This window comes from Mustela putorius, unplaced genomic scaffold (genome assembly GCF_011764305.1).
Source record: "Mustela putorius furo isolate JIRA1106 unplaced genomic scaffold, ASM1176430v1.1 tig00000997_pilon_pilon_pilon, whole genome shotgun sequence".
NCBI classification, from domain to species: domain Eukaryota; kingdom Metazoa; phylum Chordata; class Mammalia; order Carnivora; family Mustelidae; genus Mustela; species Mustela putorius.
In genome coordinates, this window is record NW_025421527.1 from 1858080 (window position 1) to 1880086 (window position 22007).

Below are 22007 nucleotides of genomic sequence, written 5' to 3' on the forward strand. Positions count from 1 at the left end.
GGGGGCAGGACTGAGCCAGGTGCCCCAGGGCGCCCCGTCCCCCTCACCTGCCGCTGGCAGCCCTCCACGATGATCAGCTTCTGCTGCGGCGACGTCCGCGCGAACACGATCTCCGTGTGGTTCCTGAGGACCTGGTCCAGCTGCTGCGACGTCATGTCCTTCAGTTCGGAGCCGTGCACCACGATGGCCTTGGCTTCCCTGAGGGAAGGAGTTCAAAAGCCAGTGCAGAGCGCTCAGAGGGGTCCTGGTGCCGCGGTCCAGCCTCCGCCGTGACCGCCTGTTTCTGCTTTCGGTCTGGCTCCTTGCTTGTCCCCAGCGGCCCACTGTCCCCGGCCCACTGTCCGTCCCCGGACAGACACGCTGCACCCCTCCCCGCTTCCCACCCGCTCCTCCCTTGGCTCTGCGCCCTTCTGTCTACTTCCTCTGAAAACCCACTGACAAGTCACTTGGTCCTTTTCCTATTAAGTCTTATTTTGCACTGAATAAACCCTACATGTCCTACTGACCGCAGGAACCTCCAGGAACTGTTGGGAATGGGGTCGGCATGGGGCGGCTGAGGATGGGGGGGGGGGGACACACGGCGGATCTGAGCTCGCTAGGGGGCCCACCTGGAGTTGATCTGGCTGACAGGGACCTGGAGCCGGGCCGCCATGTCCTCCGCGGTCTCGTTGCCTTCTGATATGATGCCCACACCTTTGGCGATGGCCTTGGCTGTGATGGGGTGGTCTCCGGTCACCATGATCACCTGGGTCGGGAGGGGAAGGGGGGGGAGCTGAGCCATCCTCAGGGGGTCCTGGACCCTTAGCCTTTCTCTCCAGGACCTAACAGATCACCGCCTTCATGCCAAGGGGACATTCTTTGTTCATCCCCAAGGACTTCCGCTGTGGTGGCTTCACCCCCGGGACAGGGTCGGGACCACCAGACCATCACACACACAACAGTTTGGGTTCTAGGTTTCCCAGGCATAAATTGGGAGTATATTACTATACTCAGAATTTCACTGAATCATTCCAGGGCTATCCTGTTTCTTTAAGCTCAAAAGACAAATACCTACGCATAAAACACATGGTAAAAAGGAGGCGTTTGGGAGAGCCTGTCTGCCTGCCAAAGCATCCCCCAGGCCCAGGTGTGCTCTGACCCTCTTTGTTTTGCTTCCCCGGGGTCTCCCCTGGGTTCCAGCCCTTTTGCAGATGTCCGGACCAGCCCCAGCCCTGTCCCCTGGCTCCCCAAAGCTCAAGGGCCTGGCTCCGGGCTGTGCTGGCACTCTGCTCCCTCTGTCAGCCCGCTTCCTGCTCCGCGTGGGGCGGGCTTGTCTCTGTCCACTGGTGGAGCGCTCGGCCAGAATGGGCCCAGTCTGGGCTGCCTGTGAAGCTTTGTTCTGTCGTGGAGCCTGGCTATAGCCCGCGGGCCACAAACAGCCGTCAGAGGCAGGAATGAACGAGTGCTTCTCAAGAATGCCCGCCCAGGCTCCCGAGGGCCCTCAGGGAGCTCGGCCTTCCCGGTTCCAATGGAGGAAAAGGCAGCTGTGTGGCTGTGACTGAATTGTCCTGGGAAAGTTCTGGAAAGATCCATCTGTTTGCTTTCAGAGCATGGAAACAAGCCTGTAGGGAGTTCTTCCCAGAGCCTGTCTCCCTGTGAGCTGGCTCGAGAGCAGCGGGACTCCAGGCCGGGCTTGCTGAAGGGTGGTGGTGGCGCGGACGTCCGTGTGGCCCAAGGCACGCCGGACAGGCGGCTGTACCTGCACCACAGATGGCGAGCGTCCGGATCTCACCAACGCGGCCTCGTGGGGTGACTGCATGCAAGCTTTCGACATTCGCGATGAGATGCCCTTCAGGCTCCCCGCGCCCGGACAGCCTTCCAGGGGCTTCCCCGTGGTGACTGGGGACCTGGGGCAGGTGCGCTGTCCTCCCGGCCGCCCCCCGCCCCCGGCACATGCCCCTTCTGACCACTCAAAGGGACTGTTCCTTACTAGTTTCCAGCAGGTCCACCTCCAGGCCAGGCTGGAGAAAGAAAAACACCAGGTAGGTCGGTCTCCCCAGGACTGAGTTCTCAGGACGCGAGTCCTGCCGAGAATGGTTCCCTTTGAGGTAAAGGACATTTCACGGTTCCTGGGACCCGTCAGGGACTTAAGGGACGTCCTCTCCAGCTTGTGGGAGTGGACTGTGGCTCTGCCGTTCCCACGTCGTCTTGCGAGCTGCCCTCTGGTCCCCTTGTCCCTTCTTTGTCCACATCGGGCCCGTCTGAGAGGCGGAGTCCGGTGTTGGTGACACGGCTGTAGGCCTGGCGGTCTGCCTGCCGTCCTTGGGGAGGCCAGGTTCACTGTAAGGCCAGACACCTTCATGGCGCCGACAGCCTCAGTGAGCAGCAAATATAAGGGATACTTTTATTCATTTTTAAATTACACTTATTCCGGGGCCCGAGCATGTGGCCCTACGTGGGAAGCCCCGGCCCTGCCATCATGTTCTTGTAAGAGCTTTGCTGGCCCGTGACCTCAGAGCTCTCGGCTCGGCTCTACACCAAGGCCATTTTGGAACCAGCCCTGGGACGGTCTACCCTGCGTGACAATCCGCCATAGGTCTATTACATTTGTCCTCCTCTAGGGACGGCATGGTGTGTCCGTCTTACACGCCCCTATAGGGAAAGGGGGCCGATTGAGAATTTCTCACCGAGTCTGCCCAAGTTGTGCCCGCTTCGGGTCCAGGAGAAGTGAGAAGCGGTCATGTGAACTGTAAGCCTCTGTCCAGGACACGGACTGGCTCAGACAGCCCCAGGGCCTCCTGCTTCAGCGGCGGGCCTCTGGCTCGCCGGCCGCAGGCCGCGGGGACGACACTCAGGCTAGATCAGCCCTTGGCCCCGTTCAGGTCTCCCTGCCTCGGCTGCCTTTGCAAGTCTCTCCATCTTGCTCTAAGGGACCCACAGATCCCCAGAGGAGATTTGTTTCATACCCCCAGTGTGATTTCCCATTCCAACGGCCACCTCAAGGCTCAGAGAACCCGGGTGGGCCCTTCCCCAGCGGACGCCCACGAGGTGGCGTGGGAGCTTAGAGCACCGGGGGAGGTCAGGACATGGGCTGCTCTGTGCAGATGGACTGTGTCGGGGCTGCTGCTCCAGCGAACCGGCCGCCCAAACAGTGCATGGTGGTTAGAGACCCCACTCCAAACAGCTCCTAATTCCGTCCCTTGGTTCTCACTCCAGCAACCAGTCATTGACCTTGGCATGGCCCAGCGGCCCCCAGGCAAACCAGCTCTAACCCACAGCTCCTCGTTCTCCCCAAATACCTCCAGCGCCCCCTGCCCTGCCACCTGCTCTCGAGACCCCAGGCCCGAGATCCAGAATATCATGCAGAAGCAGGAAAGGCATCAGTCTCTGACCTGGGGGGACATAGGGGAGTCTTAGAATGTGACCTGGAACCGGGCTGCAGAGTGTCTCAGAACTAGAGGAATCCCGTGACGTCTGAGCCCTCCTCCCCTCACGGCCAAGTTGGGGTTCTCACCCCTGGGCGTGTGTTCTGCAGCTGTGTTTCACTCCCAGACTGATTGCTTCAGTTTCTAGCTTTTACTCCTGGACCCGTACCTGTAAGTGCAGCTGTTCACCCTGAAGCAGGTGCCCCGAGGGCCCTGCTCTCTGCGGCTCAGCCTCTCTGGCACCCACTCCAGCCCCCAGACCCTTCCCAGCAGCACCTTTCCCCGACCCCTTCTAGCCCTTTGCTACTCCTGCTGTGGTCTGCAGACCGGCAGCGAGGCATCACCTGGGAGCTGGTTAGAAACGCAGGATCTCAGGGTGTCTTAGACCTGCAGAATCGAGATTTTGGCTTCCGACAAAACCCCTAGATGAGTCACGTGCGCAACCCTAGGACACCGATTCTCAAACTTACCTGCCTAGTGACATCTCTGAGAAAGTTTTATGAGACGGGGCGCCTGGGTGGCTCAGTCGGTTAAAGTGTCTCTGCCTTCGGCTCAGGTCTCCCTGCTCAGTGGGGAGTGTGTTTCTCCCTCTCCCTCTGCTGCTCCCCCTGCTTGTGCTCTCTCTCTCTCTCTCAAATGAATAATCAATACATAAAAATCTTTAAAAAAAGCTTGAAGCATGCAGATGCCTGCCCTGAGAATTACCTACTTAATGGGTCTGCAGTATGGGCTAAGCATCAGATGTTTTTTTAAGTTAAATTAATTAATTAATTAAAGTAATCTCTACGCCCAGTGTGGGGCTTGAACTCACAACTCTGAGATCAAGAGTTGTACGTCCTACTCTGGGTTGGGGGGAGGGCTAGGCATCAGATTTTAAAGGACCCCCGGTGATCTTAATGTTCAGGGCAAGACAGGATTCTGACTACAGAAGAAACTCACTATTTCCTATTAGGTTCTCTGTTACGACGAAGAATCATAAGGTCAAGGAGACAGACATCAGTTCAGTTAAACCAAGATTACGAAGAACCTATTTCGAGGCGAGGCTTTCTACGGTTGCTCCGGGTTGTGACAGGTCAGGGGACTTCAGGGACGCGGGACGTGGTCCAGAATTTACCTTAATCCCTGCACTACGACACTTGCCCACAGCGTCAGGCACTGCAGCGCGGGGAGGGTCAATCATGGATATGAGCCCCACAAAACAAAGGTTATCCATGGGAAAATTGATTTCATCTGTATTAAACTTGAATCCCTTGGAGAAAGTGCTAGGCAGAGTCAAGAAGCAGAACCCTGGGGAGAGACAGAGGGACCGGTGGTCATTCAGCAGAGTGTGCATCCCTGTCTCGCTCACCCCAACATTCGATCTCTCACCCCACAAGTAACCGTTTGGCTGTTATCTTGCACAGCCCCTTACCCAGCACACGTTCCCCCAGGCCTCCTAGTTCCAGGTAGGTGTTCTGGAAGTCTCTCCTCATCTCGTCGTCCATGGGGTACTCCACCCCCTTCAGAAGGTAAGAAGAGCAAAACTCTAAGATCCTCTCCGGGGCCCCCTTCATCATCAGCACGTGGGGCTGGACGCTGTCGTCCTGCAGGTGGATGGACACCTGGGGGCGAGAGAGGGAGACTCCTTGCGGCAGGAGGGGGAGCAAGGGTTGGGGCAGAAAAGCAGGGGCAAAGGTTTTGAGGGCACAACACTAGGCTCCTCGGTCCACATGCCCCTCCCTGTTTCCTTTGTGCCCTAAGTCCAGTGCAGCGCCCTCCCTCGGGTCAAGTCCAACTCAGGGTCAAGCCCAGCCTTCCTCTTGTCTGGGGATCCAACCCGCTGTTATTTGCACACAGATCTCTGCTACCTCCGCCGGAGCTCAGGGCACAAGCAGGCTTCTCACTTCTGGAAAGCACAAGTGTGGTCCCAGCAGAGGCAGCAGGGGAGACAGGGAAGAGAACGCCGGGGCCACGGGCCTGTGTCCCCCCCCAGCCGGGATGCTTTGTGATCTCAGGTCAATCCTCTGAACCTCTCAAAACCTTAGTCCTTTGATACGATGCCAAAGATTCTGTGCTGCCGACTTCACTGGGTTTTTATGAGACACAGTCCAGTCAAAACCCCACATAGATCTTTGGGCTCCACCAAACCTAAGTACTAACATAGCTCGCGGTCGACCCCAAACCTTGCCAATAACATCAATAGTCACTTAACACATGTTCCGTATGTGCTAGGTATTACAGGCTGTGTTCTCAGAGTAAAGTGAGCTTGAGAAAAGAAAATGTTAGGAAAATCACCAGGAAGAGAAAGTTCACGGACAGTACCGTACTGTGCTTATCGAGAAACGTTCGTGTTTGAGTGAGAAACATCCGAGCCATTTGGGGTCAGATCATCTGTAAGAAAGTACTTTGGAAACCACAAAGCACAATCCAGAAACAGGCTCGTCATCGTCCCCTCTCTGCCACTCTCCCAGCAGCGTGAGAAGTCCCAGGGGCTCGCGGTGGGGCTGGGGCTGGGGCTGGGGCTGGGGTTGGGGTTGGCGTGGCGGGCTGGGAGCAGGGAAGGCCAGGTTCACAGTGAATCGGAGGAGACCACAGGCCAGAAGGAGAGAGGAATGAGATGCATTTCAGTTTTGCATTTTCCCTTGATCTCTGATCTGTGAGCAGGAACTGTGAGGGAGTTGCTCTTCCCAGCCAGGAGCTTCTCAGTATGAAGGCTGTTGGGTCAGCAAACTGGCATCTTGAAGTGGGGGGGGAGGGGGCCGGACCACACCGCCCCAGAGGATAACCAAGGTGGGAAGCCTGTGTGTAAACTGCTGTTAAAGCCGTCCCATTAAAAACCTTCGAATATTTCCTATAATTCTGTTATATTCAAAATAGGCCTAAGCAGTTAAGAGGGAAAATCTTAACTTGTTTAACCAGAAAGCTGTTAAGAGGTTTAAAAAGCTTGATTTCCTGAGTGCTTAATATGTATTTGTTCCCTATTTACTGGGGATTATCGGAGGAGGCAGCAAGACTTCCGTATAAGCCAGTCCCTTGGTCACAAAAAACTCAGATCTTGATAGAAATTACAGATAATAAGGTGGGAGAAGTCTGGGGCCACGAGAACAGAGACCCTGCCTTTCATGTCAGTCTGAGCGTGAGGAAGACGGAGCCTGCAGGTGACACAGGGCTGGGATGGCCTGGCGGGGGGTGGGGGGCTCCGGTGCCCTCAGACCCATCCGCGATGGCCGTGCCCAGCTGGCCGAGCTCACGCGGCGCGGGCGCCCCGGAGGAAGAGCTGGTCCTTTTCACAGGATACTCAGAAAACGCACCAACTGTGTCATTTGGGGGAAACTTGCTATTTTGTTGGACGTCCCAACAAATGTCATCGATATGTTTTGCTTTTATTTTAAATCACATGAAGGAACAAGTATGTACTTCGCAGTCCTGGGCTTTACGCCGGCCCCGCCAAGCACGGAATTCTTGTCTGGGTCGTGAGGCCACTGAACGTCAGGAAAAAGCAGAAGTGAGTGAGACCTGTCGTATCACAGGGACCGAAAGCCGGCCCAGGCAGAAAAGCTCTGCGTCTCTCTTTAACTCTTACTCGCTCAGCGTTCAGTGTGAAGAGATAGGCAGTGGGATGGCATTATAGTCCGGTATTCAGATATAGTCATAGTCAGAAAATCTGACTGTAGAGTTACAGTCGGATATTCACACAGATAGCGTACAGTGTGAAAAGAGAGGCAATCGGGTCCTAAAAACTCAAAGCTCTACATAGCTTTTAATATTGTATTATTTTTTTAGTTACAATTTTTTCCCCTCGCGAGGAATATTTGGGGGCTCTACCCTCTCAGCAGCGTTCATATACAGCGCTTGACGGGCTCGTCTGCTTACAGAGCCCCGCTAAGCTTCTCTGTGTTGTTCTGACGTTTGTCTCTGAGCTGCCAAGTGAGTACGGTTCTGGGTTTCTAAGACCGGACGGCAAGAGAGACTTCTGGGGAGTCTCATTGCTTCTCTGTCACCCACAGCAGCTGAACGTCTGACCTTCATGGTAGCCCACATATTTGGAGAATGCCCCTTCGCGGAGCCGACCACGACTGTGCTGGGGGCCCCAAACCTGACTGGTGGCGCTCCAGTTGCGGTGACACCCGGGCCCCCTCGCCCGGCTCGCCCCACATCCCCCTCCCTCTTCAAGGTGGACGGGCCCTCATGTGGGAGGGTCCCCTTGGCTTTGCCAGCTGCTCCCTGGGGTTGTGCCCCACCACTACCTCTCAGCCCATGAATCCCCTTCCCTTGTCACTCCTGCCTGGGGACAGAGCTTCACAAAGGTGCTGGGGCCCTGTCCCGTGCCCAGCCGCTACAGTCAGGGCTTCTGGGGACCGCCTTGTAGACCCAGCCTTGTTCCGCAGGAGCAAACCTTGCAGGAGCCCCAGAGACGCCGCCACGGCTGCACCTGCACGGCTGCAGGAGGCTCTATCTTGACTGCCACCAACCAGCCTGTCCTACCCACAGGACACTTCCCGCTGGCTCTCTCCACTGGGGACGGAGCCCCACGCTCGGCCGGGGATCGGGGATTGAACGTCTCTTCCTTTACACCTGTTCCTCTCTTTACCTGCTGGTCCCTTTCTCCTGAGCTGAGCCTTCCTCTGGACGGGGACGCCAGGTCTCCACTGTCTCTATCCTACTGTTCAGAGGGGAGGCCCAAGACGAAGGCACAGCTCCCACTTCCCCAAACCAGGAGCCCGCCCCCATTCTACCTGTGTGGGCTCCGTACCTGGTACTTGTTGGTGGAATTAAAGGGGATCTCGGCCACTTTGGGGTTTTTCTCTCTCATCTCCTTCACAGAGCTGTACGACTGCTCGATGAACTTGAGGAGGGCTGACTCGGAGGCGTCCCCCGTCGTCTCCCGCTGCCAGGACGGGGTTTGCACGGTGAGCACCAGGGGAACGGCACAGGGCGAGGGGTGTGATGGGGAGGACCTGGGGGCAATACCTGAGCGCCAGGAGAGAGATTGCGGGGGGAGAGGGTGGGCACGCCCGGACCCTGAGGCGTCGGCTGCCCCCACAGGCCTGATACCTTAGCAATGGGAAGGTTCTCCTGGTGAGCCTTAAAGTCCGCGCGGTTGCAGAGGCCGGCGATCCGGGCCAGGATGAACCAGGTCTCGGAGCTCTTGGTGAATGTTCTCCCTAGGGAAAAGCCAGGGCTCGTGAGCAGGGCGGGGAGTGTGAAGCCGGTGACTTCCTCGCCTCCTGCTCTGTCCCCCAGCCTTGACAGGGACAGCCCTCGTCCGCGCTCAGGACCCAGTTGTCCTCTGTATCCGCGCTCCCTCGGCCCACACGCCACCCCCGGCCCCTCCACGGCTGCCCCCCCCACGCCGCTCGAGTCACCGGTCTGGTCCTCCCTGGTGTCGGCCTTGTGTATGGTCTTGTCGAACCACATGTGGGCGACGGTCATGCGGTTCTGGGTGAGGGTGCCCGTCTTGTCGGAGCAGATGGTGGACGTGGAGCCCAGCGTCTCCACGGCCTCCAGGTTCTTCACCAGGCAGTTCTTGCGCGCCATGCGCTTGGCTGTCAGGGTCAGACACACCTGGAGCCACAAGAGGGCTGAGACTCAGCGGGGACGCAGAGGTCAGCTGCGCACGCCACTTTGCGTTCTGGAAATCCGGTCATTTGTATCGCTTTTGTAATTTTTGGTACTTCTTTCTCTTTTCTTTCCACCCATTTCGCAATTCCACCTGTGGCCACGGTAACGAAAACCAGGAGAGTGACTGTGCTCGAGCTTTACGGCAGAGCTCGGAAAAAGGGTATTTTCCTTCCCCTGGGGAACGTAGAAGGCGACCTTATCTCCTGGAGTATTCTGCTCCCCCAGGACGCTTTCATCCTGGCAGCTCAGCAACCCTGCTCAAGTCAGGTTCAGGCCGCCCCCCCCCAACCCCTCCTTCCCAGGGACCACGTCGATAGCGAACCTTTCATGTGGTGTAAGAGGGCTGGTGCCGATAGTTAGAAAAAAAAGAAGAAAACAGGAGAATCCTGAAGTTGAGAAGGAATATGGCAACGCTGGAAAGGACTTGAGAGATCATTTATAAACTGGGACATTTTTGTTACCATTAATTATATGGACCATAAATTCAGTGAAGGTCAGGTGTGTGTGGCAGGGTTGTTTTAAAAACCAATCAGTTCTTGTTATATCAATACAGAACTCCAATCGTGGGGTTATGATTTATTTACGTATTATCACTAGTCCCGAGGTTTTGGTGCTAACCAACCGCGCCCTGAGTAGTGTTCTCATTTCTGTTTTATCTCCTACTGTAGTATCTTGTTATCCATTTCTATTTGTACTGATGAACGGGAGCACCCTCTCCCCCCACCACCAAGTGGTCAGTAAGCCACGGGTGTGAAGACCGTTTTCCTGTGAAGAGCAGCAAGAGGAAAGGGGGTGATTTCACCTCCCCCCCGAGAGTTTGAGGACACATGATGGCTCCCATCAGTCAAACGCGTTATTTGTGGAAGAGAGAAAAATGACTTGTTTTGTGTCTCTTCAGATGGGAAAACTGGGACCCAACAGGAAGTCGTATTTCCACTCAACACGATGAAATCCAGCAAGAGCAAGCCCGTGGCGAAATGAGCGGAGACCGAAAGGGGAGGGGTGCCCAGGACTAGAAACACTCATCATCTCCCATGGATTGTACGTAAGATACTCAAGTTTGGTGGAAAGGTTGGATTTCTATGGGCTTTGAAGTCCTTTCCAATAAGATTCTATAATTCTGAGTTAATCTTCCTCTAGAAGCTGATAATTAATCAAACTGATGCCTGGAGATATTCAGTGATTTGGCCAAGTTCACTAACCGGGACAGCCCAGACTGGAACTCACCGCTGGTGACTTAGAATCTAAATGCTTCCTGTATCACAACTCCTGGAGAAGAAAGAGAAGGCACTAGAAAACATGGGTGGGGGGAAGTCCAGGTCCTGTGGGCGCTAAGCGGTGGACACGTGTGCGCACATCAGGAGTCCTCTGCACTAGAAAGACCCAACAGGAGAAGAGATACATGGTTTCATCCCTTGGGGCGGCGTGTCTGCCCAGAGGGCCCCCTCTGCCTAAGCTACTCACCGTGACGGTGGCCAGCAGCCCCTCGGGCACATTGGCCACAATGATGCCAATGAGAAAAATGACAGCCTCCAGCCAGCCGTAGCCCAAGATAATCGAGAGCCCGAAGAAAGTGACGCCGAGGAAGACGGCCACCGCTGTGATCAGATGGATGAAGTGTTCGATCTCTATAGCGATGGGCGTCTTGCCGACCACCAGGCCTGACGTCAGAGAGGCGATGCGGCCCATCACCGTGGAGTCTCCCGTCGCGATCACAACGCCGCGAGCCGTTCCTGTGAGACGAGGAGGAGGTCTGAGGCGGGGGGCGCTGCGGCCTCTGTTCCTACGAGGACAGCACTGTCCAGGGTCCAGAGCAAGGTGGACACTTAGGACCCTCCGAGAGCTTCTAGTACTCTTCGCCTGGTATTTAGTTTACACAAGTAAGGTTCTCCCCACCCGAAAAATCTCTGAGATTTCACAGTTCTCCGATTTTATCGACTCCTTGCCTTCCCCGTCAAGAAGGTCTTGATCACCCTTCATCTAAATGTCTTCTATTGTCTGTACGTTTCTTATGTTGTCCTGAATGGACAAAATGCGGCTGAATGGTTTCTAGATCCCCAGGAATCAGGGTCTCCGTCTGCTAGAGTCCTCCCTCCCAGCATCTGGTTCTTCCCTGTCCCAGAGGTTCTCAGCTTCTCAAAGGACACGGGGCGATGCCCGGAGGCCTCTCGGTGGTCACAGCTGGGGTGGGAGGGGCTGCTCCTGGCAGCGGGCGGGCAGAGGGCAGGGGTGCAGCTCCACATCCTGCAAATGATGGGAGCGCCCCCTTCCACCCCCTCCTGGGGAGAATTCTCCTGCCCTAACGGTGACAGTAGGAAGGCTGGGGAGCCCCGCTCTGGCCGGAGCCCCTCCCCGCTCCGCCTGCTGGCACCAGCCTGACCCCTGCCGGGGAGCGGACGCCATAACAGCTGGGCTTCAGGGCCTCTCCCTCCGCCAATGCCCCCCTGCCCTGAGTCAGAAGGGGGACCTGGACATCATGTCTGGCTTCACCTGCACGGGATGCTGGCCCCTCACCTACGTGGCTTGAAACAAGGTTCTTGGCTCAAAACCATTTTTCCTGCTTTATCAAAGTAATGGCTGAAATTCCTACCCTTCCAAGGCACGGTCTGAATCACTCAGAAAAGTGACGTATCCTAGAAATATCACTTATGCTAGAAGCAGAAGGGCTCTGGCTGGAAGTTCAGCTTTTCAGCGAGGCCCCTGGGAGCCCTGGGGCTCCGTGCGTGCCGACCCTCCGGCTGCCTGGGCTCTGAGAAGGGGATGGAGGCATGGAGGAACCAGGGGCACAGTAAAGGGTATTCAAGGAGCCTAGAACGGGAATGCGCACATCGTAGGCACGCCAGTGTTGGCTTCTCTCGTTTCTTCCCATGTGGGACTGGGCTGGGGGGGTTCTACTCCGACAGCACCCACAAACGCTGTTTCCGGGGTGGCCTCCTGCTGTGGGAGTCTGAGAGCGGGGTCCCGCCCAGATGGCAGGTGGGGTTCTGGGGAGGAGCCGCCCCTCTGCGAGGCCATCTGCAGATGGGCTCCCCACCTGCTGCCCGCCGGAGGGCTGCCCTCCGGAGGCGTTCACGGAGGCTTGGCGAAGACACTACGGTAACCGAGAGGTGCTGAGAAGGTTTGGGGTTTGGGGCGGGGCTGGACTATGCCACTGCCTGGATCTATTTCGTGCCAGGGTTTGGTCTAGTTCTTCCTTTTTACTCCTTCATGGGTTTCCCTAGGCGCAGAGAGGCAGGATCTAGTATCGAATCCCACGTGTCTGGAGACAAGATGGGTGGGTGTCAGCCAGGGGAAAGTCAAGGCCACGGGCAGCCTCCCGTACCCCAGGCCAGACTGATGCCTCCGTGCTGCTGTACATGGCCAGGGAGACAGCTCCGGCCCCATGGAGATGCGTGAGAACCCAAAGACAGACGTCTGTATCCGCAGCCCCACCGGCCCTGAAAGTAGGAGGAGAGGGTCTGGGAGAAAGGTTAGAGGCGGCTCCTCGTTTGCAAAGTGCGCAGACGTTCCTCGGTTCAGAGTCAGGAGCTCCTTCGACCTAGCTCCGCGCCCTCGGCCACATCTCATGTCCTTCTGGTCTTCGACTAAGGCCCCCTCCATCCCGGCCGGACCCTTGTTTCTGGAGAGGGATGTCACCACCCACTTTCCTCCCCTTGCCTGAATACACTTTGCTGACCAAAAACCTGCCTGGGAAGGACAAATGTGAGCAAAACTTTCCCCTAAAATTTAATAATACAAATCTAGTGTTTCTGAAAGAAGCTTGCTAACCTGCCTCTTTCTGTCCAATCAAAATTAAAAAAAAATTTTTTTCAATATATATTTTATTTTCTGGTTGGATTCTTCTTCAGCTTTATTTTATTTTAAAGTATTTTTTAAAAAAATCTTTTAAGATATTTTAAACTTAAATAAATAACTTCATGACCGGAGGGCTCACAGACCAGATAAGGGTCTGTGGAAAGAGCACGGGCTTTGGGGGACGGACTCGCCCCAGAATCCCCGAGTCTCTCTCTCCTGCTGACTTGAGCTCTTGGATACTGCCTTTCATTTCTTTGAGCTCTCCACGTGCAAAATAGAGCTAATGTCTGTTGTGTCGTGTCGTGAGACTCAGACACGTCTGTAACATTTGGCACAAGTGAGGCGTTGAATTTAAAAAAAAAAAAAAAAAGCTGTTTCTTGGATACCCAAACATTTATTCTTAAGCGTGAATAGTGGCTTTCCTGTGTGTTTCAGAGAGCCTTGCTGGCCTCCTAAAGTGTGGGGCGGTTTGACGCGAGACTGAGCTCATCAGTACCACCTTGGCCAGAACTGCCTCCCCCTTCAAAGGTACCTTAGATTCTAGGGGCAAAGCCCAAGTGTGAGGGGGGACTTCTGGTGAACTCTAATTTCCAACGCCAGTACCTCCCTGGAACAGTGACAAGTGGGCCTCCTCTCAGAAGGAGGCTGCCCCGCAGGGCTGGGTAATTTTCTGCCTTTCCATGCTATTTTCAACTTCTAGAGCCCAGTCCACTCACTGGCCAGACTAATACGAGCTGACGATCACAGCGCACTTCCGCGTGTCAGGCTTTGCGCCAAGCGTCGTATACGTGTGAGCTCATGGAATCCACGGAACAACCTATGAGACAGCGACTCAGTATCATCACGGTGCCCACGCGGAGATGGTGGCTTTGACCCTTCACCAGAGTGATGGGAGGACCTAGACCGTTCACCAGCTGTTACTCACCTACTCATTTCGAAGACAGAGAGTTCTCGAAATCTTTGTTTCCATCTCTGCTTCTGAAACTAGGCTACTTACGACGCAATGCTCACCTTCCACACAGTTGGTGGAGAAGAAGCAGATGTTGCGGGTCTCCAGAGGGTTCTCGTGGGTGAACTCGGGGGAGCGGGTCTGGGGCTCGGACTCTCCGGTCAAGGACGAGTTGTCCACCTGGGAGGGGAGGGAGGAGGGACCGAAAGAGTGAGCATGGGAAGAAAGATTCCTTTACAAAGATGGCATGTCTTTGTCCGCCCCCAGCGTCCCATTCGTGGCACGCGGGGAGAAACACACACACACCAGCACCTGTTGTCTCCAGCCTCAAACCTTGAGGTTCTGACCAAGCTTTCTTTCATGGATTCCAGCTCAGTGCCTGAGGCCGCCCCAGGACAGTGCTTGGCCGCCTCACGGCGCTTCCCGCACCCCCTCACCTTACATCCCTGGGAATAGATGAGCCGGATGTCCGCCGGGATTCGGTCTCCGCCCTTGACTTCTACCAGATCTCCCACCACCACGTCCTCCACGTTGATCTGCATCTTCTCTCCTCCTCGAATCACCAGAGCTTGCTGTGGGAAGACGGCGCAGGATCATTTCCAAAGCTTCCTGCTTCCCCTGTACCCGCTCCTGCGCTCCTGTGCCCGGTCGCCTTCCGCCGACGCCCTTCCTTACGCGCTCACTCACCGCATCACCCTTGAAGGTCTCTTTGGCAGATTGCAAATTTTTGCCACCCCTGTGCTTGCAGATGGCTCTGATGACCCTCTGTCTAAGAGATGGGGGTCTGTCTCTCCATCCTTACTGGCTTTGGCTCATAAGACATTAGAAACGTAAGGTAAGCAGAGACTTAAAAAGTGGGGGCTTGCCCTGTCGTCACTGGGAACCCCTCTACCACCATGGCGGTCCAGCCTGAGCTAGCTGCTGGAGGAAGAGAGGTCGGGAGGAGAAAGGCCCCGCTGTCACAGCCATCTCAGCCAGCCATCGCCAGACACTGGTATGACGTCATCTGAGACCGTCCAGCACCCCTCAGCCCAGGCCAGATCAGAACAGACCCCCCATAGAAGTGTGGGAACTGCTCTGTCTGTTGTTTTGGAGCCACAAAGTTTGGGTGGCTTGTTAGGCAGCCAAAGCTAACGAATGGTCTCCAAATCCTACTTTATTTTACCAAAGCATCATCCCCTGCCTGAACTCTCACGCAAGGGAGGAATTAATTCATGTTGACACCGAAGGGAAGAGATCCTGGGCTGTGACACTAGAACATGACGGTGCTGTCGGGAAATTCTGGTGCCTGCTCCTTTCCAGCTTTCCTGCTGTGTGCCTAGAGAGATCCTTCTGCTGTCCTATTATTTCCAGATGCTTAAACGTACCTTCTTAGTAGAAAATAATCTAAACGTTCAGCAAAGTGGCGAGCTTAAAAATTGTACCAAGAATACCTGTATAACCCGTACCCAGATTCACCTGTTGACCTTGAACCGCGTTTGCTTTGTCCTTTGGTCACTGTCTGCACATATGCATGTGCGTGAAACTTCTTTGCCTGCACCATCTGAGGGGAGGTGACATACGTCCTGAGCATCTATCCTGCGTCCTTCAGTGTGCACGTCCCAAGAACGAGTATGTTAGTACCCACAACACAGTTACTGATTTCGGTGGATTTCGCTTTGACACCATCCTGTCCTCTACTGTCTGTATCCCGGTCTCGTCAGGTCCCTGTATGTCCTTTGGCACATTATTTTCTCCTGAGGCACAGGATTCTGTCTCGTGTTGCGTTTCAGGGGGCCCTGCATGACAGGGGGCCTCTTTAGCCCCCTGTAATCTAGAACATTCTCACAGCTGTTTTTTTTTTTTTTTTTTTTTTAACACAGAGAGACAGAGTCACGCTTGAGGTGGGGGGGTGCGGTGCAGAGAGAGAGGGCGAGAGAGAATCCCAAGCACACTCCACCCCCCCGTGCCGAGCCCAGGGCCAGGCTTGACCCTGAGATCATGACCTGAGCTGAAGGGGTCAGACGCTTAACTGAGCCGCCCAGACGGCGCCCTTCTTTGTCGTTAAGGTCATCGACATTTGAAGAATCCGGCTTCTCCAACCTGCTCTGTACCTCCCCAGCTTTTACTAGAATGTTCTCCTTTGGAGCTTCAGATTATGTTCCTCCCATTCAGATTATGCTGGCTGGACCAGACTGCTTCATAGGTGATGCCGAGTCTTTCTCAGGGTGCTTTTAAGGTCTGACCCAGTAAAACCTGGGGAGCCCCACACTCATCACCACCCTCACTCAGTTCACGCATCGTAGGGCGTAATTTTCCGGAGACTCCAAAAGTGTGTGTTCGGCCACATTCTACACCCCTCTCACTAGATCCTCCATAGTAAGCCTACCTGCGGCACCATTTTTCTGAAGGACTCCATGATCTTGGAGCTCTTGGCCTCCTGGTAGTAGGAGAAGCAGCCCGTGATGATGACCACGATGGCCAGGACGCTGCCCAGGTACAGCTGGGGGCAGGGAAACAGAGGGCTCATCAGGATGTCTTTTCCTTCCTCTTCACCCTCAGAAAATCCGCTTGTAGTGGGTTAAGCCTCTGCCTTTGGGTCAGCTCGTGATCTCAGGGTCCTGGGATTGAGCCCCGCATCAGGCTCTCTGCTCAGCGGGGAGCCTGCTTCCTCCCTCCCCTCCTCTGCCTGCCTCTCTGCCTACTTGTCATCTGTCAAATAAATAAATAAAATCTTAAAAAAAAAAAAGAAAAGAAAAGAAAGAGAAAACCCACTTGCAAGGGTAACAGCCAGGGGCTGAGGGAGAGCCTGAGCTTGGGTGAGGGCCAGCGGGATCCAGCAAACATCCAGGAAAGCTATTCATGGCCTGGGGGGTAGGGGTAGGGCCAGGGAGGGAGCCTGGGAGAAAGGAGATGAGGAGATGAAAATGCTGGCAAGAGAAAGGGGCTGCGGAGCGCTTTGATGGTCAGTCAGGAAGACAGAGTTGAGATCAAAGCAGAGCACGTTTCCGGTGGAACCATGGCTCTCGGGGAACTGAGTCAGGAGATTGTTAGGTGAAAGGCGAGACGAAAACCAGGAGGGACCAAGGCCTCCCTTGGAAAATCCTGGGAGTACAGAGGATTCGGGCCAGAGGCCTTGAGGAGTGCAAGGCTATCGAGGGGCAGAGGGCAGGGCCAAGCAGAGACGGGGCCGGCCGGGGCTGGCCGGGGCAGCCGAAAAGACTTACGTTGTCCTTGGTGGGCTCCTCGTGGAAATGTATCTGGATGCCGTAGGCCACGAAGCAGAGAATGGCACCAATCCACAGAAGGATAGAGAAGCCACCGAACAGCTGTTTACAGAATTTGATCCATTCTGAAGTGGTTGGGGGAGGGGTAAGTGCATTGGGTCCATCTCGTTTTAAGATTTGCAGCGCCTTCCCTGGGCTAAGGCCCTGTGTGGAGAGGAAGAAGCAGCAGCTGCCACCAAGCTCACAGGTGCCATTTAGGGTCCCCCGCGGAGGTGGGGGCGGTCTAGAGACCAGTGAAGCCCCCCAAAGATCGCCCTGGAAAGTCTCCCAGAGTTTGCGGCACAGAATGGCGACGGATTCACAAGACTTTGGAAGCCCTGTCTTGGGTCGGTACTGTGGCAGGACAGAGTGGGAAGGGTCTTCACCCTTGTGGAGCGCGTACCCTAAGAGGCAGCCGTCCACAGTTCGTGAGATCACGCGCAAGCCGATGCTAGGGTCCGCTAGCTTACGTCAATACCATGGGGACAGTCACACTGGGGCTTGTTAACTTAGACATGGGGGGGAAGTTCGGATACCAACCCAACACAGGAAGGCACAGATTTCCCCGGGAGCCTGCCTTTCCCTCTAACTGAAAGCAATGGTGGAACCCACTGGAGGATTAGAAAACAAACCGTATCCCCACCCGCCACGCCCAGCTTCCCCTGAAAAACGCACAACTTGAATGAAAACAGGACAAACCTTCTGCGGGCCTCCCTGGTTACCAGACAAAGCCCCTCCAGTGAAGAAAGTCCAGAGCTAAGAACTTCTATTTTGAGGGCCTGTAAGTTTTTACTTGTGGTCCTGGTATTAGTGGTAACAGTAGCAACAGCACTAAGGGTCATAGTCGGAATGTGTGGTTTTACTGTTAATCCAGTGGTTCTCAAAGTGTGGCCTGGGAGCTCAGGGGGTTCCGAGACCCCTTCGACCCCTTCGGGGGCTCCACAAGGTCAGACGATTTTCACAACAGTGCTAAATCGTGGTTCGCCTTTTTCCGCTCTTGCTTTCTAGTGTAGGGTGGAATGTTCCAAGAGCTACATGCCAGGTATCGAGACAGATTTAATCCTGAACAGATCTGGGAATCCAGCTGTCTTCTGTTAAAAAGCTAGACATTAAAGAGGTTCGCAAAAATGTCAAACGCCCCTAAATTTTTATTTGGGAAAACTGTTATTTGTCATACGAATATTATTTATTCTAATATATAATGTATTTACTCTTGTTTTTCAATGAATTAGGAAGAATTTTTTAATTTTCTCAGTTTTAATGTTGAAGATGGTAGCCATGGACAGATCTTACTCACATACATGAAAGCTTTTTAGGGTCTTGAGAACTTAGGAAAGCGGAGGGGGGTACCCCCCCCCCACCAGGACTGGAGAGGTGCTGCCCCACCCCCTTCTCCTTTCTGTCATCTGACCCTGGACTCTGGGGGGTACCCTGCTGGGCTTTCTGAGCAGGTGTGGGGGAGGGGGAACTTGGCTGGGAGGAGGGAAGGGTAACAACATTGAGCTGGAAGTTCGGGTGCCCCGGGGTGGGGGGTGGGGGGTGGGGGGAGGCGGGTAGCGGTGGCCTTGCTCACCATCGTCAGGTCCACAGAGTACTTGGCGCTCAGCTCTTCCAAGGTTAACTTGTGGTCCTCCTGCGGGGACAGGGGAGCCCTTGGGGGATGGGTGGTTACGGGGTGGGGCCGGGGTGGGGGGGGCTAGCCTGGGTGTGGTCTCCGGGCAGGAGGGGGGCTGCGGGCTGGGGAGCGCGGCCGCGGCCGGGGGCTCTCACCAGGACCACCTCCTTCTTCAGCTCTTCCATTTCAGCCTTCTTTTTTTTCCTCTTCATTTTTCTTCTTATCCTAGTCTTAGACCCCTTTTTAGGTCTTGGGCTGGGGTTCTGCTCGTGAGGGGTCACAGTCCCCTTCTTCCCCCCGCGCCCCATGGTCCTCCTTAGATGCGGCTGACCCAGCTCAGCGGGCGGGAAGGGAGCCAAGGGCCAGCGGAAGAAGCGGGGTGGGCGGCACCGAGGAGTCAGGTGGTGGGGACCCGAAGGACCAGCGGAGCGAGGAGGGAAGCCCAGGGGGGGCAGCGCCAGGGGAGAGCAGAGGCCAGAGGTGGGCTCCAGGGAGGGAGAGGCTGAGCCAGGGCTAGGGACAGGTGAGGGCAGCCCCACAGGAGGTGTGGATGCTGAGGGGGCCCAGTGGGTGGGTCGGGGGGGGGAGGAGGCCCCTGGCCCAGGCCCCCGTGGGTGCCACGGCAACCCCCAGGGCTGTGGTCACAAAGGCCTCAGGACAGTTCTGGCCCAGAGTCCAGAAGTCCCACCTCTCCACAGGAGAAGCGACGGCCCCAGGGAGAACATTGGCGGAGGGCCAGACGGGACCCCGGTCCCCGCTGGGTCCTGCTGGCTTCCAGGGCTCACGGGGACCCTCAGCAGCTGACAGAAAAAATAAAGCAGGCCCTGTGTGTGGGCACGCCCTTACTGAGCCCACTTCTCCGCCCCCTTGACCTTGAGCTTTTAGTTTTAGGAGATCATAGCAGAAAAGGTCAGATCTTGGGCGTTTGAATCAGTCCTGGGTTTGAATCCTGCCTCTTAGGCTTACAAGCTGCGTGGCTTTGGGCAAGTTATGTAACGTCTCTGTGTCTCCTTTTCCTCGTCAGGGGGATACCGACTACCTAAGATGGCAAAAGTTGGGATTAAATTGAAGTGCTCTGTGTAAGGCACAATGTCTGGTATATATAGTATGTGCTCAAGAAATAGCTTGAATGAACTATGATTAGTTTCTTTTGTGGCTTAATGTGTAGCCCTTCTTAGAATAAAGCTCTGCTTTTCTGTATGACAGCATGGTATTTCCCATCTTAATAGGATGTATTTTTCTCTTCTGTTCTCCTTCTCTGACATCTCGGTGAGTGCTTTGATAATGTTAATTTTATTTATGTCTTCTGTGGAAATGCGTCCTTCCAACATGGATCTCGGAAGCAGCCATCTATTTCTATCATTTATAGAATTTCTCCGTGACGCATGCCACAGACGCTTTCCCTTTCTGATCTTGTCTGATATTTGTTTCACTGTGTTTGAATTTGGCGTTTTAAAAGTACGCCTGCGCCAAGAAAAAAACAAAAAACAAAAAACAAAATACGACCGCATCAGAAAACATCATCTTGCTGCTGACGCAAAGCTCCTTCTCTATTCAGAAATAGAGATTTTCCCTCCCCGCCGGGACAATGATGATCTGTTTTTTCACTAGATCGGATTGGATTTTTCTTCTCTATTAAAAACATACAGAATAAAAACTGGAAGTCCCACTTCCCCACTGCTACTGTTGTTGACGGTGTGTGTACCTCCTTCCAGGCTTTTCTCTGCTGAGACAGATAGAATCTCGAAGAAGATTCCTTCTCAATCTGTAGAGAATCATCCACGTGCCCTTTGATTGTCAGTCTTTCATGTTTGCGCTGCTGTGTGTGTAATGTCTGCGACCGGTTCCGGATTCCACCACGACCCTGAGCTGCTTGGTCATTCCCCCCCTCATGGATTTATAGGATAATTTCCTTTTCTTTTTCTTTTTTTATTTTATTATTTATTTGGAAGACAGAGATTACAAGCAGGCAGAGAGGCAGGCAGAGAGAGAGGAGGAAGCAGGCTGCCTGCCGAGCAGAGAGCCTGACGCGGGGCTCGATCCCAGGACCCTGAGATCATGACCTGAGCCGAAGGCAGAGGCTTCACCCACTGAGCCACCCAGGCGCCCCTCCTTTTCTTCATTAGAAACAGCGCTGCAGTAGCAACGTCCCACAGAGCTCCCTTTACGTACGCCCCGGAGCTTCAGTTTCCGCGGAAGCGATTTCTGTTGCTGAATCATAGGGTCTTCTCATCTGAAGTTTCAGAAGACTCCGGCAGACTGCTCTCAGAAAGGGCTCTTCCTGCCTCTGTCCCAGCAACGAGAGACAAGTGTGTGCTCGCATCACACGACTTTTGATCTTTCTTATTTCCGCCATCGTAGTCAGTGAAATTTGGTATCTTATAGTTTTAATTTGCATTTTGGATTGTCTAGGTGAGCATTTTTTCTCCGAGTTAATGGGCTTTCTGGATTTGATTTTTCTTTGTGCGAATTATTCTTACGCTTTTTTCCAGATTCCCATTGTTTTCTCATTCTCGTGGATTTGTAGGAGCCCCTTGTCATATGCAGTACAAGCTTTATCCCCCAGTCTTCTTGTGTAATGCGGCTCATAAAGCCCTTGGGAGCGAGGATCGAATCAAAGTTAAAATCGCCCAGCTCATCTGTGCGTCATCTATGCGAGCACAGCGCTCAGCCCAGCCTTGCACATGGGAGGTACTCCCCCGCCCCCCACAAAGCAACTTAACTGACCGAGAATCGATTGAAATTATTTTTGGAAACCCCATTCTGTTCCACAGATCTTAGCTCAAAGGTCTACCTCTTCAGAGAGGCCTTCTGGTTTCCAAGCCCAATATAGCTGTCCCACCCCTCAGCCCCACCCCTACCCCTCAGCCCCCAGCCCCACCCTCCAGCCCCCATCCTCAGCCCTCACCACCCCCACACCCTCCACCCCCCACCGTTCCCTCACACCCCAACATGCAGCCCTCAATCCACCCCTGTGACCTTGGCTGTACTCCCCACCTTCTGAAACCATCCGCCCACTTGTCTGTTGACTTGTTAATTGTCATTTTCTCCATGACCGTGACGGTGACCGTGACCGGCTTCTTCACGGCCGCATACCCAGTTCCCAGAATAGCTCAGAGTGGCTGGTCCACAAGTAGTTCCTAAGAGTATGTGGAACGAATGATGAACTTTCAGGTTTTGTCTTAATGTTTAAGGTCTTGATGATTGCCACTTTGGTCTGCCATGGTTTAAAATCTGTTAGGGTCAATATGGTAGTCCCACAGGTGTCTGCTCGTGGGTTTCATAATTCAACAAATTCTTAGACTCTTGCCCGACCCGTCCTGCCGCCAAACGTCACAACTAACAGGCCAGGCTTTGTGAGAACACGGGGAGGGTTTGATATTAGATCGAGTCTTTAG

The 22007-nt window shown here is 54.6% G+C and overlaps 1 protein-coding gene across 1 annotated transcript in view; it reads right to left on the reverse strand.

Annotated features, from left to right (window-relative positions):
- The window catches only part of ATP1A4 (ATPase Na+/K+ transporting subunit alpha 4), a 29193-nt gene extending 9958 nt beyond the window's left edge, over nt 1-19235 (reverse strand). Inside the window, exons 1-14 of the mRNA XM_004775837.2 lie at nt 18765-19235; nt 18568-18627; nt 16956-17159; nt 16118-16231; nt 14187-14321; nt 13812-13929; nt 10470-10738; nt 8750-8948; nt 8439-8548; nt 8137-8271; nt 4816-5005; nt 4519-4691; nt 609-745; nt 48-198 (exon numbers count right to left, since the gene is read on the reverse strand). Of these exons, the coding sequence (XP_004775894.1) occupies nt 48-198; nt 609-745; nt 4519-4691; nt 4816-5005; nt 8137-8271; nt 8439-8548; nt 8750-8948; nt 10470-10738; nt 13812-13929; nt 14187-14321; nt 16118-16231; nt 16956-17159; nt 18568-18627; nt 18765-18917 (2148 nt within the window). The 5' untranslated portion in view covers nt 18918-19235. The remainder of the gene's footprint in view (nt 1-47; nt 199-608; nt 746-4518; nt 4692-4815; nt 5006-8136; nt 8272-8438; nt 8549-8749; nt 8949-10469; nt 10739-13811; nt 13930-14186; nt 14322-16117; nt 16232-16955; nt 17160-18567; nt 18628-18764) is intronic.
- Between the last annotated feature and the right edge of the window lie 2772 nt (nt 19236-22007).